Source organism: Elephas maximus, chromosome 1, assembly GCF_024166365.1.
Source record: "Elephas maximus indicus isolate mEleMax1 chromosome 1, mEleMax1 primary haplotype, whole genome shotgun sequence".
NCBI classification, from domain to species: domain Eukaryota; kingdom Metazoa; phylum Chordata; class Mammalia; order Proboscidea; family Elephantidae; genus Elephas; species Elephas maximus.
Window position 1 is genome coordinate 124,679,076 of NC_064819.1, and position 20,728 is coordinate 124,699,803.

At 34.5% G+C, this 20,728-nt stretch overlaps 1 protein-coding gene across 1 annotated transcript in view; it reads right to left on the bottom strand.

Moving 5' to 3' along the window:
* Positions 1 to 20,728, bottom strand: part of KHDRBS2 (KH RNA binding domain containing, signal transduction associated 2) — a 656,556-nt gene that overhangs the window by 415,719 nt on the left and 220,109 nt on the right. Inside the window, exon 3 of the mRNA XM_049894956.1 lies at positions 14,681 to 14,797. Coding sequence (XP_049750913.1) covers positions 14,681 to 14,797 — 117 coding nt within the window. The remainder of the gene's footprint in view (positions 1 to 14,680; positions 14,798 to 20,728) is intronic.

Below are 20,728 nucleotides of genomic sequence, written 5' to 3' on the forward strand. Positions count from 1 at the left end.
TACCCACAGAGACTGCAATTTTATTTATTTTTAAAGGAATGTGCTTATGTGGATATAAACTCCTTTACTAAGAAATAAAATTTTGATGGGGAAAAAAGATATTATCACCTGGAATAAGCCCTCTACCTTTCATCAGAGGAAAAAAGACTCCTTAGGGTCCAAAATAAAGACATACATTGAACATAACAACTTCAGTTTAATTTTACAGTAGAGGAGAAAAGAAAAGAGAAAGCAGAATTTTTTTTGGACCAGCCACAAGAGATTCACCACTAAAGTGTCAGAGCTGAGAAATGGGAAATCTGCTTTAACATCAGCTGTGTGGGAGGAGATGAAGACTTTTAATATCACCACTCTGGTGCACCAGTAATAAAACAGGGATCTTGCAGCATCTGTTCAAAGACTGATGTAATTCTTTGGTGAGTATTCCCTTAGAGCAATATAATTTTCTAAATTATCAATCCTTGAGTGTGCAATTCTTTTGAGAAGGTTAAATTTTCCTCTTGGTTATAGAGTTTTGAAAATGCCACTGTTAATTACATGGAAATATTAGACATTGCAGGAATCAATTTGTTAGAATTATTTAAATTGATGCAGATGGTTTCATTTATCTAACAAATCTGGTCTCTCTCTGACTAGGAAATCAAAAGCTCCAGTTTACTTCTGAATTCTGGAGTTCTCATTTAAGGGATTGCTGGACAAATATTCTCCTGAACCCTAATTGAGAAACGATTATTTGTTGAATGAACAAATGAACAACTAATGGAAGAGTCTTTCCTAGAAACAGCACAGATAGTAACATCAAGTAACCTGTTACAAAATGTAGCACGTAAACATCTACCCAATACATTGGTAGTACATTTTAACCTTCTTTTTAACTTTCCCCAAAATGTATAGTCCTGTACTAAACGGATTATATTAATGAAAAAGATGATATAAATGTTTATGCTTTAGTTTTGATGAATGATTCTCAAATTCTCTATTAAGAAAACATATGTCTATAGGAAGATTTACATGAGTCTTCAAAGCAGCTTTTTCATAATAGTGAAAACAGGAAACAACCTACGTTACCATCAAGAGAAGAATGGATAACAAATTGTGGTATTGCCACACAATGGAAAACTACTCTGCAATATAAAAGAACAAATGACTGATACATGCAACAACATGGATGACACTCAAAAGCATTATTCGAAGTGAAAGAAAACAAGCATAAATCTATACACTATAAAATTCCATTTACAAAATTCTAGAAAATGGCAAAATGATAGTAACAGAAACCAGGTCAGTGGTCACCAGGATATAGGGGTGGAGAAAGGCCTAAAGGGACTTAAAGGGGGCAGAAATATTCTTTATCTTCATTATGTTGATATAAACAGTCATGTGTACACTTAAAAGTGGTAGATTATATGTAAGCTACATGCTAATAAAAATGATATCAAGAATGTAATGATCTGGCCCTGGTGGTTTTAATAAAACCAACTGTTAGGGGGAAAATTTGTGCCAGAATGGCATTTTTTGCAGATATTTTAAGCAACAGTTTACAACTATGTGAAAAAAAAAAATTTCTATTAGATGTGTAGTTAAATATACTGCGATCTATCTTCTAACCTAGAAACCTGTATAGGGATAAAGAGGTGACAGAAACTCTCTCCTCCTAAAAAGGAAATTCTGGGGGCTGGAGACATGAGGATTTCCCAGAAGAGCCCATGCTGCTCCAAGCCTTCTCCTGAGGATAGGGCTAGAGTTGCGGAGAAATGGCTACTTCACCTCTCTGCATGGTATCACTAAGTGTAGAGAGGTGCCAGACTCCAGTGCCCAGGTGTTTGACTCAGGCACCTTCAATACAGGGTCTTCTTCCTCCTTATTCCCTCAAGGTGCACAATATGACAAACACGAGAAAAGATGTATCAAGACATTTTCTTAAGTAAGTTATATCTAAACTATTCCATTTTATACAAGTCAGCTGATGAAGAAGAACCACGGTCAATTCAATTTTCTATATCCTATATACAGTTTTATGACTAAACATTTAAAGTAATTTGGATCCATTTTATACTTCTACATCTTGGGTTGTAATAACTTTTTTAAAAAGTCAAAAGAACAAACACAATGAATATAATGTCACTGAACTGTACATGCAAAGATTATTGAAATGTCAAATATTTCATTACATACATGCTTACCACAATAAAAAATAGAGATCTGATAAAACTGCCTATTCTTTTTTCTTTTACACCTAATAATTAAATATTTCCCACTAAATTACCCAGCAATCTTAAGATTATTGTTTCTTGGGCAATAAAAATTAATGAATTAAACTAATAGTTTTCACCTTTCTTGCCAACTCTAAGATTGTATATATCAATGTACTGTGTGTATGATAATATGGAAGCACATATACCTCAGACCAGTTGAATGATAATTAATGTGACCCCCAAGTCACCCTCATAGTGTTCTGAAACAAATGAGGATTGTTCAAGTTTAATTACAATGCCCCAGATAATTATGTTAAAGCTACAGAGTTGCCAAAAGAGCACAGTTTTGCCTTCCTCATAATACAAAATCTTCCTTAAGACAATCATAAAAATAATAGTAAATGTTTTCACGTACTTTCTTTTAGATGATGACAACAATGATGGTTAAATAAAATAAACAAAACTCTCTATTTTTTATATTTCAAAGAACTAGAATCCTGAAAATATTAACTCAGCACAGGTAGGATATGTCTGTTCAGTTTACAGCTTACCATCTTATTATTTATTGTTTATGGTCCCAATTGAAGGAGGTGACTGTTGACTTAGAAGAGTTTGATATTAGGAAATATGACATTTGTGGTGCTTCTGAGTAAATAAACATCCCAAACACAGTCTAGCAGTATTGAAGAAAATAAAAATGAGAGCTATTCAGGGTATCAAGCTCTGGGGGAAAAAAAAAAATCTTGATTTCTTTCTAATAATTTTAGCTATCAAAAATTTTAAAGGTAAATAGGAAAAAGGAAAAAAATTCAACAAAGACTGGACAAAACATTCCATAAAGTATCTGAGAATAGAAACACTATACTTGAAAAACATGCAAAAAAAATACAAAAGGAAGAGAAAAAGAAATAAAAGTCTACCATTGAGGGAGAGGATGCTGCAGATAGAGGCCAGCTTAGAAATGCAAACATTAAAGCTTCTGGCGACTTTCCAAATTCTCTAAATCAAGGACCACAGTGATGTTAGAATTATAGATGTTAGCAATTATATACTTACAGCCTAGAGGTGTCTTAGGTAGGGGAAAAAAAAGGAAAACACATGCAAGAATACTGGCATCGTGGCTTCCAGCCCATCTAAAAACTCTGAGCCCCAAGAAAGTAGAGATTTAAATGCTATTCTTTTAAAAATTAAAGCAAATGTTAAGTTCCAAACCAAAATATTAAAGAGTAAATTTGTTTTTTTCTATACTTATAGCATTTAATGAATTTATTTAGAAAGATTCCTAGTGATTTTTAACATTTAGACATTAATAAAAAAAGTAAACAACTAAGTATGTTTTCTTTATTAGCATTTGGCATGCTTCTCCTATGACTAGTCTTAAGTACTAGCCGGTTGGATAACTCTAGGGGCACCTTTCACATAGAATGCCTTGTGAATGGCATCCCTGAAAGTGTACAAAATGCTGTCCTGCCTGCAAAAGTCAAGGGGAGCAATCAATTATGTTTATAGCAAAAAATGCCATTTTTCATTTGTAACCTAGACATTTCATTTTCCTCATTGTTTTTTGACCTTGCTCTTGGTGAACGAATACATACAGAAACAATTAAAAGTGAACTCAGTAATGCTGTTTTCCATTAGACTGAGTAACTAGTGACTTCTTTTCTCTCTGGGTTCTGTTTAGCATCACTAAGTATAACTAGAAAATAGCCATGAGTCAGAATCCACTCAATGGCAACTAACAACACCTTTTTTATCCAGGTTGTCAAGAGCCCAAGCAATTTTCAAGTATTTATAACAATTGTACAGAGCGAAAGATTCAGATATTTAGGACTAGATTTAGATCTTTTAAATAGATTTAGGTCTATTTAACACTAAATTTCTGTTCAGCTGTTGAATGATTTGTGAAATTAAAAAACAAGTAAGGAGAAAACAGAATACTAAGTCAAATAAACATCACTGCAACTAATGAAATTCAGAATCTAAATTAGTGTTGATGGTGTACTTGAGTTAAGCGCAAGATTTTTCTCTTTAGCATTCCCACTCTGGGCCTATTATCCTCTTAACTGTACCTCCAAATTCCCTAAGCTGTGCTAGAACAAGTTGTCCATGTTTCTCTTCAAAGAACATGGCTTACATTGGGGTCAAATTTCAACTGTTTACAACAAGCATTTAACAGCATCCTTCTCAAAACATGCAAAAAACAAAACAACCCTTTCATCAAAAGCTTTTCTAAGAGATTAAACATCATTATTTCATTTTTTAGATAACCTTTCCCTTTGATTTGACATTAAAATTATTCATAAAATTAAAAGGTAATAAATCTCTCATGAAGCAAAATAAGTCAATTTAGTACATTTTTCTTTTTAAGAGCCAGTTTTCCTATTAGAACAATGACACTGTCATATATGTCTATTGCTTTGGTTATTAGGGTTGGGAGCAAAGAAAAGATGGATTCCAATATAAAATGAAATAATAAAGCAAATCTTAATGTTTTAAAAGATTAAGCAGGCAACATAGAACATGTAAAAGAAATTACACATGCTCCATATTTGTTCACCATACAACTAGAATAATTTTATGCATTAATCAATACTTGTTATTGAATTAAATGAAGCATAGTATTACATATATGTTATATATACATAATATATACTATATATATGTGTATATATCTACATATTTATATATAGGAAACCTTAGTGACACAGTGGTTAAGTGCTATGGCTGCTAACCACAAAACCCATATATATATATACATATATATATATAAAATGGTACACACACACCATTGCCATTGAGTCGCTATCAACTCATAGCAACCCTATAGGACAGTGTAGAACTGCCCCATAGAGTTTCCAAGGAGTACCTGATGGATTTGAACTGCTAACCTTAACCATTGTGCCACCAGGGCTCTCTCTCTCTCTATGTGTGTATACGTGTGTCTGTGTGTGTGTATCAACATGCACACACACACATATATATTGTTAAATAATTTAAAGTATACCAATAACATATGAATATACAGTAATAAACTGAGTCACCTCAGGATCCTGCTTGAAAATTCTTTCTTAAATATAGGGTCTTTAAGTCAGAATCGACTCGACGGCAGTGGTTTTTAATATAGGAAACTGATAAAAATAGTGTCAACGGGCAAATACACTGCAGGTAATCTTATTGTATAAATTGCTCCTGTATATAAACTGCACTATCCATAAGAAATGTAAAATATGATTGATGAAGCAACAACACACTCAGTTAATGTTCTCAGCACAAAAATGCCATATAATGGGCATTCTCTTGGACAAGACAAATCTTCAATGAATTGTCTTGGTCAAAAGGAAGGTTTAGGAAAGAAAAGTGTCCCAGTCTTTTTCTGGGGCAGTACTTTCTATATGGTACAATTTACTCCCCTTCTGGGATCCATCTAGTAATTCTGATAAAATGCCAGAGCACCTTTTACATCAGGCTGTAATAAACTTATGAAGCCTTGCAGAGAAATTAGAATTACCTACCCAGTTAACCTTGAGTCTTGGGACATTAAACCAGACATTCGCAAGTGTAAATACCTTAAACCAGTTTTATGGCTACACTAGGTCATAACTAGAGCTTTCTATTTTTGGTGTCTGGTTTTCCACAAAAAAGTGTCTACCAGGAAGAAATATTTGAATTTTCTTTCATGGAAACCTTTTCCTTTACTGGTCAATTTGAAATAAAATTTTGACATGCATGTCAATCATTTAATTGGAAAATATGCTGGAACAAATTCAAAATAAGCTGAAATTTGAAAAAAGGAATAACGATAACAATAAATACAGAAATTAACAGAATCTAGTGATTGCCATGAGAAGGCGGCAGAAAGGCAAGAAGAGAACAAATCAAGTATTTAGAAAATTATTTACAATGTTGTGAATCTTCTAGTATGTAAAGTAGTAGGAATGTGTTCCAGTTATCTATTGTTGAATAATTAAATAGCTCAAATTTAGTGGCCTAAAACAACAAGAGTTTTATTATTATAAATATGTACAAGGATTTTGTGAGCCAGGAAATTAAACAGTGTATAATGGGGATAACTTGTATCAGACCCACAAAGTCTGGGGCCACAGAGAGGTGGGCTCAGCAGGTAGGAGGACTTAAGCAGCTGAGCGTCACTCAAATGACTGGGACCTGAGATCATCTCGAGAGTTCTTTACCTGCATCTATAGTGCCCTGATTGGGATGATTCAAAGGCTGGGCTCAGGTGGGACTTCCCACTGGATACCCATCCATGGACTATCCATGTAATTTTGTCTTCCTCAAAGCATGATGGCCTCAGGATAGTCAGAATTCTTACAAGGCTTCTCAGGGTTCCGAGAGATAGTGTTCCTACAAATGAAGAAGGAGGTACGTGGCTTTTTTGACCTAGCCTCAGAAATCATGAAGCATCATTTCCTCTGCATTTTATTGGTTAGACACACGTCACTAAAACCATCTAAATTCAAAGGGAAGGTTATTAGACCCCATTTATCTCTCTTAAAAGATGTAACAAAGAATTTGTAGCTGCTTTAAATTTCCCACAGAATGTGGACCATAAAATAATCTCAAGATAAACTTGGCCCCTTTTTATATTGATTATATATCTTTTCCACCACCTGTCTGTCAGTTTGTCTCACTGTGGTGGCATGCACGTTGTTATGACGCTAGAAACTACACTAGCAGTATTTCAAATACCAGTAGGGTCAGTGGAGCTTCTAGACTAAGACAGACGAGGACGAAAGGCCTGATGATCTGCTTCTGAAAAATAGGCAATGAACACCTTAAGGATCACAACAGAATATTGTCCAATACACAGTAGTGCTTGAAGATGAGCACTCTATATTGGAAGGGACTACAAAACAGCTGCAGCAATGGGCTCAAGCACACCCATGATCATAAGGATGGTGCAGGACAGGGCAATGTTTTGTTCTGTTGTACATAAGGTTGCCAGGAGTCGGAGCTGACTCCACAACCACTAACAACAACAATGGAATATTTCATCTGAATTTTGGTGGTAATATCTTCAGGTGGACAGTAAAGCTCAGAGCAAAAAGGGCTAGGCCTTCCTCAGCAGTAGAAAAGAAATATACCACTGTAGTTGTAGTTTGTAAAATGTTAGGCGTCTGGAAATTTCTCAGTTTTCATACATTTTATTTCATCTATAGCTTAACAACTGAAAATTTCCTGAAAGATGGTTGGAGAGACTCTGAATTTGTGATTCCCTCATTTCACTCCTCTCGGAAAACAAAGGTTGAGTCTAAATAGCTAGTAACAACTTAAAATGGACAAAAAGCTACTCTAATAGTAGCAATTCTTCTTCTTCTTTTTTTTTTTTTTAATATACAGGACTTGGTTTATAGCTGTGCAAGATTAGATCTACGAAACTGTTTAAACATCAGGTCTTAATTATAAAAATTAAAACAACTATGTCTAGCTGTGAATAAAATCAGACTAGAGGAAATTAATGATTTACGATAATATATAACTTTGATCTACAATGCATAAAGCATTGCCATCTCATGTTCTCTCATCAAAGCTTATGAAGAAATGAACCTGGATAGATTTACAGTTTTGTTTTGTTTTTCATTTTAAGACCATAGCACTGCAGTAAATGACAAATTATTTATATTCATAAAAGCAATGAAGATGGTCTTGCTGACAAATTATTTCTCCCATGTATGATGATACATTTCACTCTGGTCATTTAGAGTCCACCTATATCATAGGCTCAAATAACCCATTGCTTAAACAGTGAGATGCAGGTTCCACTGTGTCCTCACAAAATATATATGTGATTTGTAATACAATGTTCCTTATCACATTTGCCACTGTTCAAGTGGGGATCTTTAGTCTGTTACTCTAACTCCTTAAAATTCAGATCAGAGAAATAAATAAATGCAGTGAATAAAACAAAAATAAAATCCCACCTATCTTTATAAGATGCTCCTTAATCTTTGTGCACACACAAGTGATATTTAAGCAAGTTATTGTACTTATTATTTACTTAGTATTGTATCTGTTGGGAAGTCAAGATGGGCTATACATTCTTTTCTGCAGGAGGGAAGCGGAGAAAGAAATATTGTAGATCTACTATGCAGTTTATTAGGGGCAGAGCTAAAATACAAGTCAGAATGTCTGGGCTCTGGTTCTGTAGAATTACAAATTGCTTTGGTGTTAGGGATATTAAATAGTTGAAACAGGAGTCTATGTAACCAATCACAGCCGACTGACGAGCAATGAGCATGGCTTCACCCCTTCAGGATTTGAGAGACTACTGTGCTGTTTGATGTTAGGCAAAGCCCAGAAGCCAAACGAGACAAGGGTGACTGGTGCAGGATTCATACTCACTTGCCCACTGGGCAGTTGTATTACTTTGAAGCTTTTTCCTTGATTTTTTTGTTGATGAAAATCAATCATGCCATGAAATCAGAAAGGATTTACTAAAGTAGCCATCACCAAATACAGAAGATAGATTATAAAATAGAAACAGCTCATGATATTAGCACATCAAAGAGAGAAAAGTTTGCCTTGAGAATTATCACATATTTTCAAATAAAACTCCACCAAAAAGCACTTTACTTTGAACATGTAATCACTAGCCTGTTTTGAGACCACAATCCATCATTTCAACCAAGCTTATTAATAGAAGTGCAAAATATCTTTTATTACACCATCAGTTATCTGCATCGTTGTGATTTCCATTTAAGGACAATGGATACGTCTGCAAGAAATTTGCTTTCATGCTCTCCTATTTTCTCACTCATGTCTCGGCATGCCCAGCTACGTTCTGATTTTCTCTTACTTCTTTAGTGGTTTTTTTCTTGGGGATAATATGTTTGTTCCCCACCCTTTTCTAAGATAAGCCTGTAGAACTACTGCCTCCTCTGTTCTGCCTCACCAATCTTTGCCATCAGCACCACTAAAAATAGCAACACTATCTGAAGTTACCCCTGGAGATTGCTTAGAAGCAACTGCTGGGGAATCAGGCAGCTGTGTGGCTATTTAGAACAGGCTGGCCATATGGTGTACGAAAGGCTAAAACTTTAAAGAAATTTCTGAAGTGCCTGAGGTGTTTTGAAATATTACAAACATACTGTATGCTTTACTTTCTGGATTCTCTAAGACTACCTTTTATTCTTAAAATTTAAAAATTAGAATCTATTCAAGCATTCCTCTATGGCTTTAGGAAGACTGTGAGCTCATATATTCCCTCAGGGTCTGACCAACATGGGGATGAAATCATGAATATAAAGTAGGCTTTTGCTATTGATGTTACTTTGAGTATTACTACATTTTATTTTATTTTGTTATTTGGCTTTTTGTTTGTTTGCTTACAGAGTTATTGGCTAAGTATCACTAAGCAAAAAAGGAATGGTTTTCCACCACCACTGCCACCAAGACAAAGCAAATAAGACTAAACTTGTTAAAATCTTCTTAAATACAGATTACTAGAAATATTTTCTATATTGTTGTTGGGTGCCATCGAGTTGATTTTGACTCATAGTGACCCCATGTGACAGAGTACAACTGCCCCATAGGGTTTTCTAGGCTGTAATATTTATGGGAGCAAATCATCAGGTCTTTCTCCTGTGGAGACTATGGGTGGGTTCAAGCACTTAACCATCGCACCACCAAAACCAAACCTGTTGTCCTCAAGTAGATTCCGACTCATAGCGACACTATAGGACAGAGTAGAACTGTCCCATATGTATTCCACGGGGCGGCTGGTGGATTCGAACTGCTGATCATTTGGTTAGCAGCCAAGCTCTTAACCATTACACCACCAGGACTTCTTCTTTTTTTTTTTTTTTTACAGTTAATTTTATAATGATCTCAGAACAAATTTGAAAAATTCATATTTTCCTATCCAAGGATTAAGAACTCTGATCCAATCTTCAAAAACAAAACTAAATGTGTTTGACATCCTCTCTGCCTACTAATCTATATGACTGAGACTTAATTTTTTTTTCCAGATAATATTAAATATATCAGGATGGCCTGAGTCATGTCTAATTACTTCCTATCCAGCATAAAATTTAATCTACTCTTGAACACATAGCAGATTTGTAGTAGACATTATTAGTTATCTTGTCTGACTTACATAACTGTCCAAAGATCTGTTTCAAAGGAGCCCTGGTGGCTTAGTGGTAAAGTGCTCAGCTGCTAATCAAAAGATTGGTGGTTCAACCCCACCAGACATTCTGCGGTAGAAAGACGTGGCAGTCAGCTTCTGTAAAGATTATAGCCTTGGAAGCCTTATGGGGCAGTTCTACTCTGTCCTGCAAGGCTGTTAGGAGTCTAAATCAGCTCGATGGCAATGGGTTTGGTTTTTAAAGAGCAAGTTAAAGACACCTTTACAACATACACAACACAGAAAAATAATCCGCATTATCACTTCCTAGAAAGGTGAAGCAAGCCACTAACTGTAAACAAGTTTAATAAGCAAGTTTTTCTACAAAGGTGTCTGAATATGGGACTCTATATGAGACTGCTGACCCATCCTGTGTTTGCAAGCGCACAAAGAGTGCCAAAAAATGCCTCATTTATTCTTTCATTCTTATTATTGAATAAATATGTAAAAAAAAGATTTGCAGAGACATGTTGATTTCCTTAATGCACACTGATATAAATTTTAAATAAACATAGCTAACATTTGTAGGCCTGAGCTAGTAAGCACCAAACACTGTTCAACTAAATATGAGCTGGTTTTCATTTCCTATTTCAATGAGATTTGCTTTTGAACAAACATAAGACAAAAGGGACGTGTCTTGAGATCACATAATTTCTTTCTCTCTATTACCCTTTCAATCTGTTTGCTTTATTTTCTCTCTTTGTGTGTGTATATATATGCAAATATATGTTTATATATACACACACACATAATTCATAGGTAAATATATAAATACCGTACATACAGGTAACACATAATTAATACATATTTCATTCATATATATACGTGAGTATGTATATATTTAAATATTTTAAGTTACAGTGCCTATTAGACATCCACATGGACATACTGAGTTGCATCTAAATAGTTAAATATGTAAATATAAAACTCAAGAAAGATGGGGGTGCTGGATGTATGCATTTTGGGTTCAGCACCACATAGCTGGCATAAGATCATGAAGAGAAGAGAGGAGTCTGAAGACTAAGCCCTGGGCTTGGAGGTCTGGAAGAAAATCCAGTCAGGAGGACTGAGGAGGAAAATGATTAAAAATCAAGGAGGGCAACTTATTGCAAATAACTTTTTTAGCGATTTTTGCTATAAAGGTGAGGGAAAAAATCATGTGGTAGTTGAATGGGAATAAACATAAATAGAGATATGGTTATAGTTGTAATAATATTTATAGATAGAGATACAGTTATAGATAAAGGTAGGAGTCCCTGGGTGGCACAAATGGTTAAGCACCTGACTACTTGCTTAAAGTTTGGCAGTTCAAATCCACCCAGAAGTGCCCAGGAGGACAGGCCTGGCAATCTGCTTCAGAAAGGTCACAGCCTGGAAAACCCCATAGAGTAGTTCTATTCTGCGCACTTGAGGTCTCCAAGAGTTGGAATCTACTCCACGCCAACTAAGAGCAACAACATAAAGATAGGGATTCTCCTTCTGGGCTTTTACATGAGCATTCTCTCTCTAGTGTCTGATCTTACTATTGTTACTTCCTTCTCATTATCCAGTTTTTTACTGGATCACCACATCAAAATATTGCCCCCACCAGTTTTAGCCTCTTTTCCCTTCTGTTTTTGTTTTTAAACCCATCATAATTATCAATGTCTGAAAATATAAAATTGATTTATTCCCTTGTTTACTGTCTGTATCTTCCCTTCGAATGTGAATTCCAAGAAGGGAAAATCTTTGTTGTGTTCATTGCTGTCAACTAGAACTGTGAATGGCATGTAATATGCCCAACAAGTACTTCTTCTATTAGTGAATGAATACATGCATGTTTCTGTGGTTGTATATATACAGACACACATATACACTTCTACTGCAGAATCAGATGAGCTTCATTTACTTGTTAAAAAAGAAAGTAAAATCACAAAAAATTTCCTTTCCTGTTCAGGTCATGTTGCAAAGAAAGAAAACAGCAGCATAGTAATTAATAATTTACCAAGGTCTTTTTTTTTTTTTTTTTAATCAAGTGTTTACTAAGGTAAATGTTTCTCTTATCCATGCCTGTGGTCTTATTTTAGCTGTGTGACTGAACCCTTGGCTGTTTACACCCTATCTAGATTCGAAAAAATGTATTACATAGCGTTATATGTCATCATTGTCATTATTTATTTTTATTTTCTCTCATTTTGAGAATAAAAAAAATGAAAACACTGCAAGCATAGCCATACATGATATATCACCCAAAAAGTAAATGTCAGATTTTAAGTAACAGGTAAACTTCATGGAAACAATACAAGCGAATGCGTTTCCTACTAGATTTTCAAACACTTATGCTGGTATCTTACATGTTTCCAAGGAAATAGGAATCCATTTTAAAACTTTATGAAAATAAAAAAAATGTCAAATATATGGAATTGAAAAATATACACCCTTATGCTTTAAAAGATAAGCAGAGACTACGTGGAGACTACATACTAGCTTGGATATGAAAAGCTGACTTAAAAAATTTCTCTGCCCCCAGATTCCCTTTTAGCTCAGTACTAAAGTGACTCCTGAGGTTTACTCTTTGGTCAAAGATTAGATAGGACTTTAAAACAAACAACAACACACATAATTCAGCCACATATATGAGACTGAATGGACATGCCAGCCCAGGGGCAAAGACAAGAAGGCAAGAGGGGCAGGAAAGCTGGATGAATGGAAATAGGGAACCCAAGGACAAGAAGGGGAGAGCATTGGTACATCGTGGGGTTGGCAACCAATGTCACAAAACAATATGTGTATTAATTTTTTAATAATAAACTAATTTGCTCCATAAACTTTCACCTAGAGAACAATTAAAAAAAATTCTCTGCCCTATGAAAGCTTATAGTTTAATAAGATAGACTGATAAATGGATAATTTCAATAAAATACATTGGTAAGAGAAGGTTTATCCTCTTCTAGGGCTTCAGGGAAACCTTGCTAGTAAGACTATGCCTGACTTAAACTTTAAAGAATGTATAAATGTATAAAAGCAAATAATATGGAGTTTATACTGTGAGATGAGAAACTTGGAGAGCATATGAAAAACACATTATTAAAGAATATTTCAAAGTACAGGTATGGATTATTATGTGTCATAATATGTCAAGAAAATCTGACCTGGTTTAGGACGAAGGCAAAAGCTTATCTCATGTCTAGAGGCTGGCATTACCATTTCTCAAATTCTTATATTATTTCTTCTAAATTTAGTCAAGGAAACTAGTGGCAGTAAGATTGGCAAGATGGTAGTTATTTCTGAAAATACAATATAGAGTAACCAAGTTTATCCAAAATCAAAGACCAGCAAAAACTATCCCTTTCGTAATTTACAGTTGACTACTGTCCACTCCAAAAAAGCATCCATTGAGAATGTCTTGGTCCACTCTAAATACAGGCTCTTAAATAACAATAAAATATTTTCTGCATGATATATTCACCAGTTCAGTGACATCTTTGCCTATAAATCCTTTCATTCAAGATGCATCATTAATAATTCAAAGAAAGAACTCCTAAGCAATTTTCTAATCAGTCCCATACCCAGAAATACATGTTTGAACATTTCATTTTCCACGGTAACATACCATATCAAATCATAAGTGTGGCCTGGTCAGATGATACTACATAACACATCCATGCTTTCCCAATGAATTTTGAAAGAATCTTTATCCATAAATCTCTACAAATAGTTATTTCTTCCAAGCTTCAAATTCTAACCCACAGAAAATTGCAGTCACTTTATAAAATGGGAAATGATGTAGTTCATACATGAAATAAATCATTTCAAGCATCAAACTCGATACATTTCTTAGCTTACTGTTCTTTTGGAGGTCAGGTGAGTTGTTTAATATCATGAAACATTTTAAGAAATAAAAAGATTCTCTTAGATTTGCAGATAAGTATTTGAAATTGCTTCAGGTAAGAGAATCAAAGTGAAACAGAGCAGAGAGATAAAATGGGAGAACAATACAATGGATGTGATTAGGTGATATGATTGAAGAGAGAAAAGAGATCCAGCTAGGGGATTAAAGAAAATGAACATAGACATACAGAAACATCCTGCAGAGGATAAAAATGAAGCAAAAAGATTTGATAGCAACCTACACAAAGCACCAAAGAGAACAAGAATATAGAATTACATGATCTGGGAAAAAATGCCAATAAATGATTTTTATGAAGATAGAGAAAACATCAGAAACTATAACAGAGTGGTTCCAGAGGTAAAAAATCATAGGAAATGGCAGAAGACAAATTCAGGCAGGCTTATCAATTCGACCACCAGTGTTACAGGTAACGTTTTGCATATGTTAAATATCAAGTTCAAAGTTCATTACCTTGGCTTTATCTCTCATTGATCCTTTGCCCAGGATAGACATTTTAGCACCTGTTTCTTCCTGTAGCCTCTTCAAGGAGTTTCCTCTTGGTCCAAGCAATTTCCCCACAAAATTGAACTAGGAAACAAAATCAATAGAATGACTGTTTTAAGGTAACGGGATGATTTGTGCTAAGCATAATGCATGGGTGTCTTCAAACGTTACCTTTTGAGAAGTAAGTTAGGCCATAAATATATAAATAAATATATTTCAGAGCTCTAGTCTAGGACACATTTTTTTTTCAGAAGATCTGTTCCTAAGTCCTAAGTGAGTCATGAAAACATAAATATAAAATGACCAACCTGATTCTTCATGGTGCAGTAGCCTCTGTACTAGTTCCTAATCATTACTAATAGTAAATTATAACCATGATAGCATTTTGACAGTTTTAAAGTTGGTTTCGTCTAAGATCAATTTTCATATTCAATATAAAAATGAGAAAAATTTTAATATGATATTTAGCAAAGGTATGCACAAATCAATAATGTGTTGAACATATCATTTTAAAAACTTCCACAATAAAATAAATTAATCATAACAGAAAGGAATTAGGGAGAATTCCTCTAGTTTACTAAATTTCTAAAGGCATTTTCTCTCCAACTAGATTATAGAAATAAAAAAGATTTCAACATAAGTCTAGGAACTCCCCAAATAAAAAAAAAAAAACACTTTACATTGATTTTTAAAATCAATTTTAATATTTCTTTTGTTAAACACTATCTGGATCCATAACATTCCACTCCAGATTTCATGATCGAGAACAGGAGACTCGATGTTTTTTTACATTCTCTGTGTTAAACAGTTATTCTTAGGATCAACAAATAAAAGATCTGAACATATAATGAAAAGTTAAGACTACGATTAAAGCATACACAAACAACATTTTGTCTAAATAGAAAATTCGGGAAGTGCTTCCAATTTGTGTATTCATCCTGAATGGTGGTTACAAATGGGTGAAATAAGAACAGTTAACAAAGTATGTATGTCGGGTACTAAGGGGAACATTATCAAACCAAATGACCCAGCTAAGTTTTCATGTCATCATCCATTGATTAATTAAAAACTACAGGCGCTTAGAATGCCAAGAACTATGTTGGGCACAGGGAACACAAAGATAAATAAAATTAGGTCATGTCAGCACTCTCTAGATCAGGATTTTCTTCTTTTTTCTTTTTACCACGGTTTCATATTAAGAAATACATCGATACTTACAGGTGAAAGACTAAATGCTTTTCCCCTAAGTCCAGGATCAAGACAAGAATATTTTTATCTCACCATATCTAACATTATATTGCACTGTAGATTGTCATACGTATAGGTAAATGGATGAATGTAACGTTACAAGGTCCAGAAATAGGCGATTATTAGGTGGCCGATTTTCAATAAAAATGCCAGGCAAACAAATCAGAGAAGTCTTCTCAACAAATAATGCTGGAAAGAAGTCCAAGAATAGTCAAAACATTCAGAAGCTGACTACATTGATGGCTATTCCTATCAAATACCAAAATTCATTACAAACTAAAACCCAAACCCATTACCATTGCATCGACTCCGACTTATATAAGACAGAGTAGAACTGCTCCATAAAGTTTCCAAGGCTATAATCTTTATGCAAGCACATTGCCATGCCTTTCTTCATGGAGCAGCTCGTGGGTTCTAATAACTGACCTTTCGGCTAGCAGCCAAGCGCTTAACCACTCCCCCACCAGGCCTATAGAAACTATGATTGTGTGATACGTTTAGTCTTGAGACACAAAAAGACAAATAAAACAATGGAATCCAGAATCCAGAAACAGATTTCTTCATAGGTCAAATGATAAATGATCCAAGTGACATTAAGATCACAGAGTAGCAGGTAGAATAATGGCCACCTAAAGATCCAACCCCCTCCCCCGCCCCACATCATAATCCTCAGGGTTCGTGAATGTTTCCTTATGTGGCAAAAAGGACTTTGCAGATGTGATTAAACCAAGCAAGGATCCTGAGATGACAAAATTATCCTGGATTACCCACGTGTGCCTAATGTAATCACAATTGTTCTTAGGTGAAAGAGGGAGGCAGCAAACTCAGAGAAGGATGTGACGACAGATGCAGAGGTCGGAGTGACGCAATTGCTGGCTTTGAAGAAGGAAGGAGGCCGTAAACTAGGAATGCAGGCAGCCTCTAGAAGCCAGAAAAGGCAAGGGACAGATTCTCTCCCAGAGCTTCCACAAGGAACACAGCCCTGCTGACACTTTCATTTTAGCCTCATGAGATCCTTTTACACTTCTGATCTCTAGAACTGTAAAATAATAATGTGTTGTTTTAACTCACTAAACTTGTGGTAGTAGGTACATCAGTCATAGCAAAACTAATACTCTGAGGATGGGAGGAATTATTTAATACAGAGTATAATTGGCTATTCATAGTAAGAAAAATAAAATTAGCTTCCTACCTCACACCATAATAAAAACTGAATTCTAGGTGGATTATAGACTTAGATGTGGAAGGCAAAACTTTAGAATTTCTGGGAGAAAAATATAGATGAATAGTGCTTGGGATTTTAAAAACAAGACATAAAACTATGCTAGCTGTAAAACAAAAGTTTGATTCAAATGAAGAATATCTGTTCATCAAAATGACCCATAAAGAAAATGAGAACCTAAGTAACAAATTTGGGGACTGTTTAGATTACATGTTACTGATAAAGCATTAGTTTACAAACAAAAGAATATAACTGAGTAAAAGACGAACAATAGGAAAACAGATAAAGTTATGAATACATCATTGCAGAAGGAATAGAAACGGCAGAAAGTATAAAAAGTTAAAACCCACTAGAACTAGAAAAAAAAATCATATTAAGACTACGATGACATATTTTACACATACTATGCTGGTAAAAACGAAGAAGACAGGCATTAAGCATTGGCCAGAATGCGGTGCCATGAGAACTCTTACACCCTGTTTATGGGAGTGTAAATAGATATAACCATTTTGACATTGCCTTGAAAGTTTGTCTCAGTAATCTCGTTTCCAGATACATAATCTAGAGAAATATTAGCATATATGCAAGAATATGCAAAGTGTCAATATTTGTAAGAGCTAAAACAATTGGGGGAAAATGCCCATCAAACACAAGAATGGTGTGCTGATAGCTTGACACCATCACAAACACTTCTATCTATATCCTAGAACTCTTTTCCAGCCCGCCTTCCAGGTATCTTTTTTGTTAGATTTTGTGGTTAAAAGGAAGTTGCATGAAGTTTGGAAGGTAGACACGAATCCTGGAGTCCGTTATTCTTGGCAAGGTGTGGGGCTCAGACATGGTTACTCTGCAGACCTTCACATGAGATTCCACTCCATAGATGTGGGAGCCCCACAGACCTCTTCATGAAAACCAAGTTCTGGATTCTGGTAGCCTTTGTAGATCTCTTCAAAAACTCTCACTTCCTAGTCCTGACCAGCTTCACAGAATTGCCTGGAGCTCTGGTTTCTCCCCTTTTCTGATGTTTCTGCAACTTTCCTAAGGTCCCTCCCCCTATTTTTCCCAATAGCCATGCTAGTGCCTAATAATAGATTACAGCTATTATACATAGAGTGATGTCTGTTTTCCTGTCAGAACTCTGACCGGCACAAATGAGTAAGTAAATTGTGATACACTCATAGTGGACTCATAGCGACCCTATAGGACAGAGTAGAACTGCCCCACAGAGTTTTCAAGGAGCGCCTGGCGGATTTGAACTGTTGACCTTTTGGTTTAGAAGTCGTAGCACTTAACCACTATGCCACCAGGGTTTCTATGAATCGGAATCAACTCGATGGCACTGGGTTGGGTTTTTTACTCATAGTGGAATATTACATAGCAGTGAATGTGAATTATCCACAGCTTTACATATAAAAAAAAATTTATATGAAATATATATTTTTTATATGAAATGTCATTGATGAATCTTTAAAATCCTGAGTGAAAAATTTAAGTTTCAGATATATGACACTGTTGTTATAAAACTCAAAACCAATCAAAATAAAGCAATATTTTACTTATGGATACATATATGTAGTAAATCTATTTTTCAACAAAGTCAGGAGACATACACAATGTTCAGGATCTTGGTAACCTCTGGAAATGGGGAAGAAGGGGATGTGCTTGAACGAAAACATATGGGTAGTGTCAAAGTAGTACCTGATATTTTAGACTTTAGGTTAATCTGTAGGTTCACGAGTGTTCATTTATTACTATGTTTTGTACTCTACATCAAAGTTACACATATTCTTTCAAATGCATTAAAATAATAATTTTTAAAATAAACTAAACAGAGTAATTTGAGATGAGTAAACTTTGATGGAACTTCTCTGTAGTAGAGATATTGTTACAGAATTTTCCTGTCTGTTTACCAGTGAGAGTAAAACATCAAACACAAAGATACCAAAGCACTGAAAGTGACATCTCCGCCAGGAATACTTCTGACTATGAAAGAAGAAACAGCATTTCACACAACCCTGGTTTAGCACAGGTTATTGACAGAATAAAGACATGGTCCCTGCTCTCAGAATTTTCTCTTCTCTGTCTTGATTATTGTGGCAGATGCATTTCCCAACACTTTTATTTCAATGCAGTAGCTTTATTTCCAACGGATAATTAATTTGAAAATGAATTTTCTTGAAGCTACAAGAGAGACGGCCCCTATAATTCTTTCACAAAATTTACCTTTTGAAATAAAGCACAAAAATCCAACAGAATGAAGATGTTGTATAATCAGAGACTTAATTTCACAAAGTTTCTTTTATGACTAACATTAGTTCTGTAACATTATTTTAAGAAGTCCTTTCAATGTGTGTTCTTCAAATTTATGAATGTACAATCTATCATTTGCTTTTGCTAACAAACAAGTTTTTATTTATCATAGCTTAAGCGTGATTGTGTGACTTTATCTCTTCCCTAGTATCTGGAGCTTTGAAAATAAATCAACACGGAGAAATGGCTCAAGGAACTTTTTCATGAAAGTTTGGGTGCCAATTCTGTTTGAGATTCAAAACACCAGAAGTAATCAGGAAGTTGTTTATATACATTTGAGTTTGTGTTTAGTCTTTGAAAATTTATTTTTAAGATAATCGCTGAAGGCACCCAACAAATGAATTGCTCTAATAAGACTTTTTTTTCTTCTGCTCAATCCCCCCTCAAACAAAACCAATTGGTATAATGACGGCAGGTGAACTATCAATTCGCTGACAAGAATTAGTTTTAAGCTTTTCTTTAAAACAAACCTTTACACATAGAAAATACACCAAACACTTTTGCAGTTTCTTAAATATTTACTAACTTGAAAATCTCTAAGATTCTTAAAACCCAATAGAATGAACACAGCTGTGTTTTCAGTTTGTTAAATATCTTCAAATAATTTGAAAGTATTTTACCCACGTTTTAAGAAAATTAAACATTCATATGTCAAATTCCTTTTTGCTTAAGTCCTCGAACAGTTGTTTTATAATAACTTTATATTCAAGAAAACTTTCGAGTTATTTTAATGAGATTTTTAATCAATTTTTGTAAAAGCAAATATTTAAATTGTGCCCAAATTGAAATTAAACAAAAGAACACATTTCAATGGATTTGAATTGCAACATAACAAAATTTGTGGCAAATTAAATAAATATCAAAAATCTAGGTTGTTCCATTTTAAGAAAAAACATTTAAGAACACTTTTAACATAATAAAACTAAGAACAGTTTAAAATTAGGGTGAAAAACTTTGATAATATTGGGTACACATATTTCAAAATTTACCAATTCCTTTTCTAAACATAGGATATTCCAGAGGCCTTTAGTTCTTCCCCTCCCTTTTACCCTTTATCCATGAACAGTCATTAGTACATACTTGACATGAACCTTTTTTTTTCCCCCAAGTGACATTTTTATGGTCACAAACATCTATAAGCTAATTCCAGAAACCCTGTTTCTTATTCTAATAAGGGAGACAGTTGACCTACTCTTATTTCATTTTGTGGGCCCTTAGATTATATCTGTTCTGTG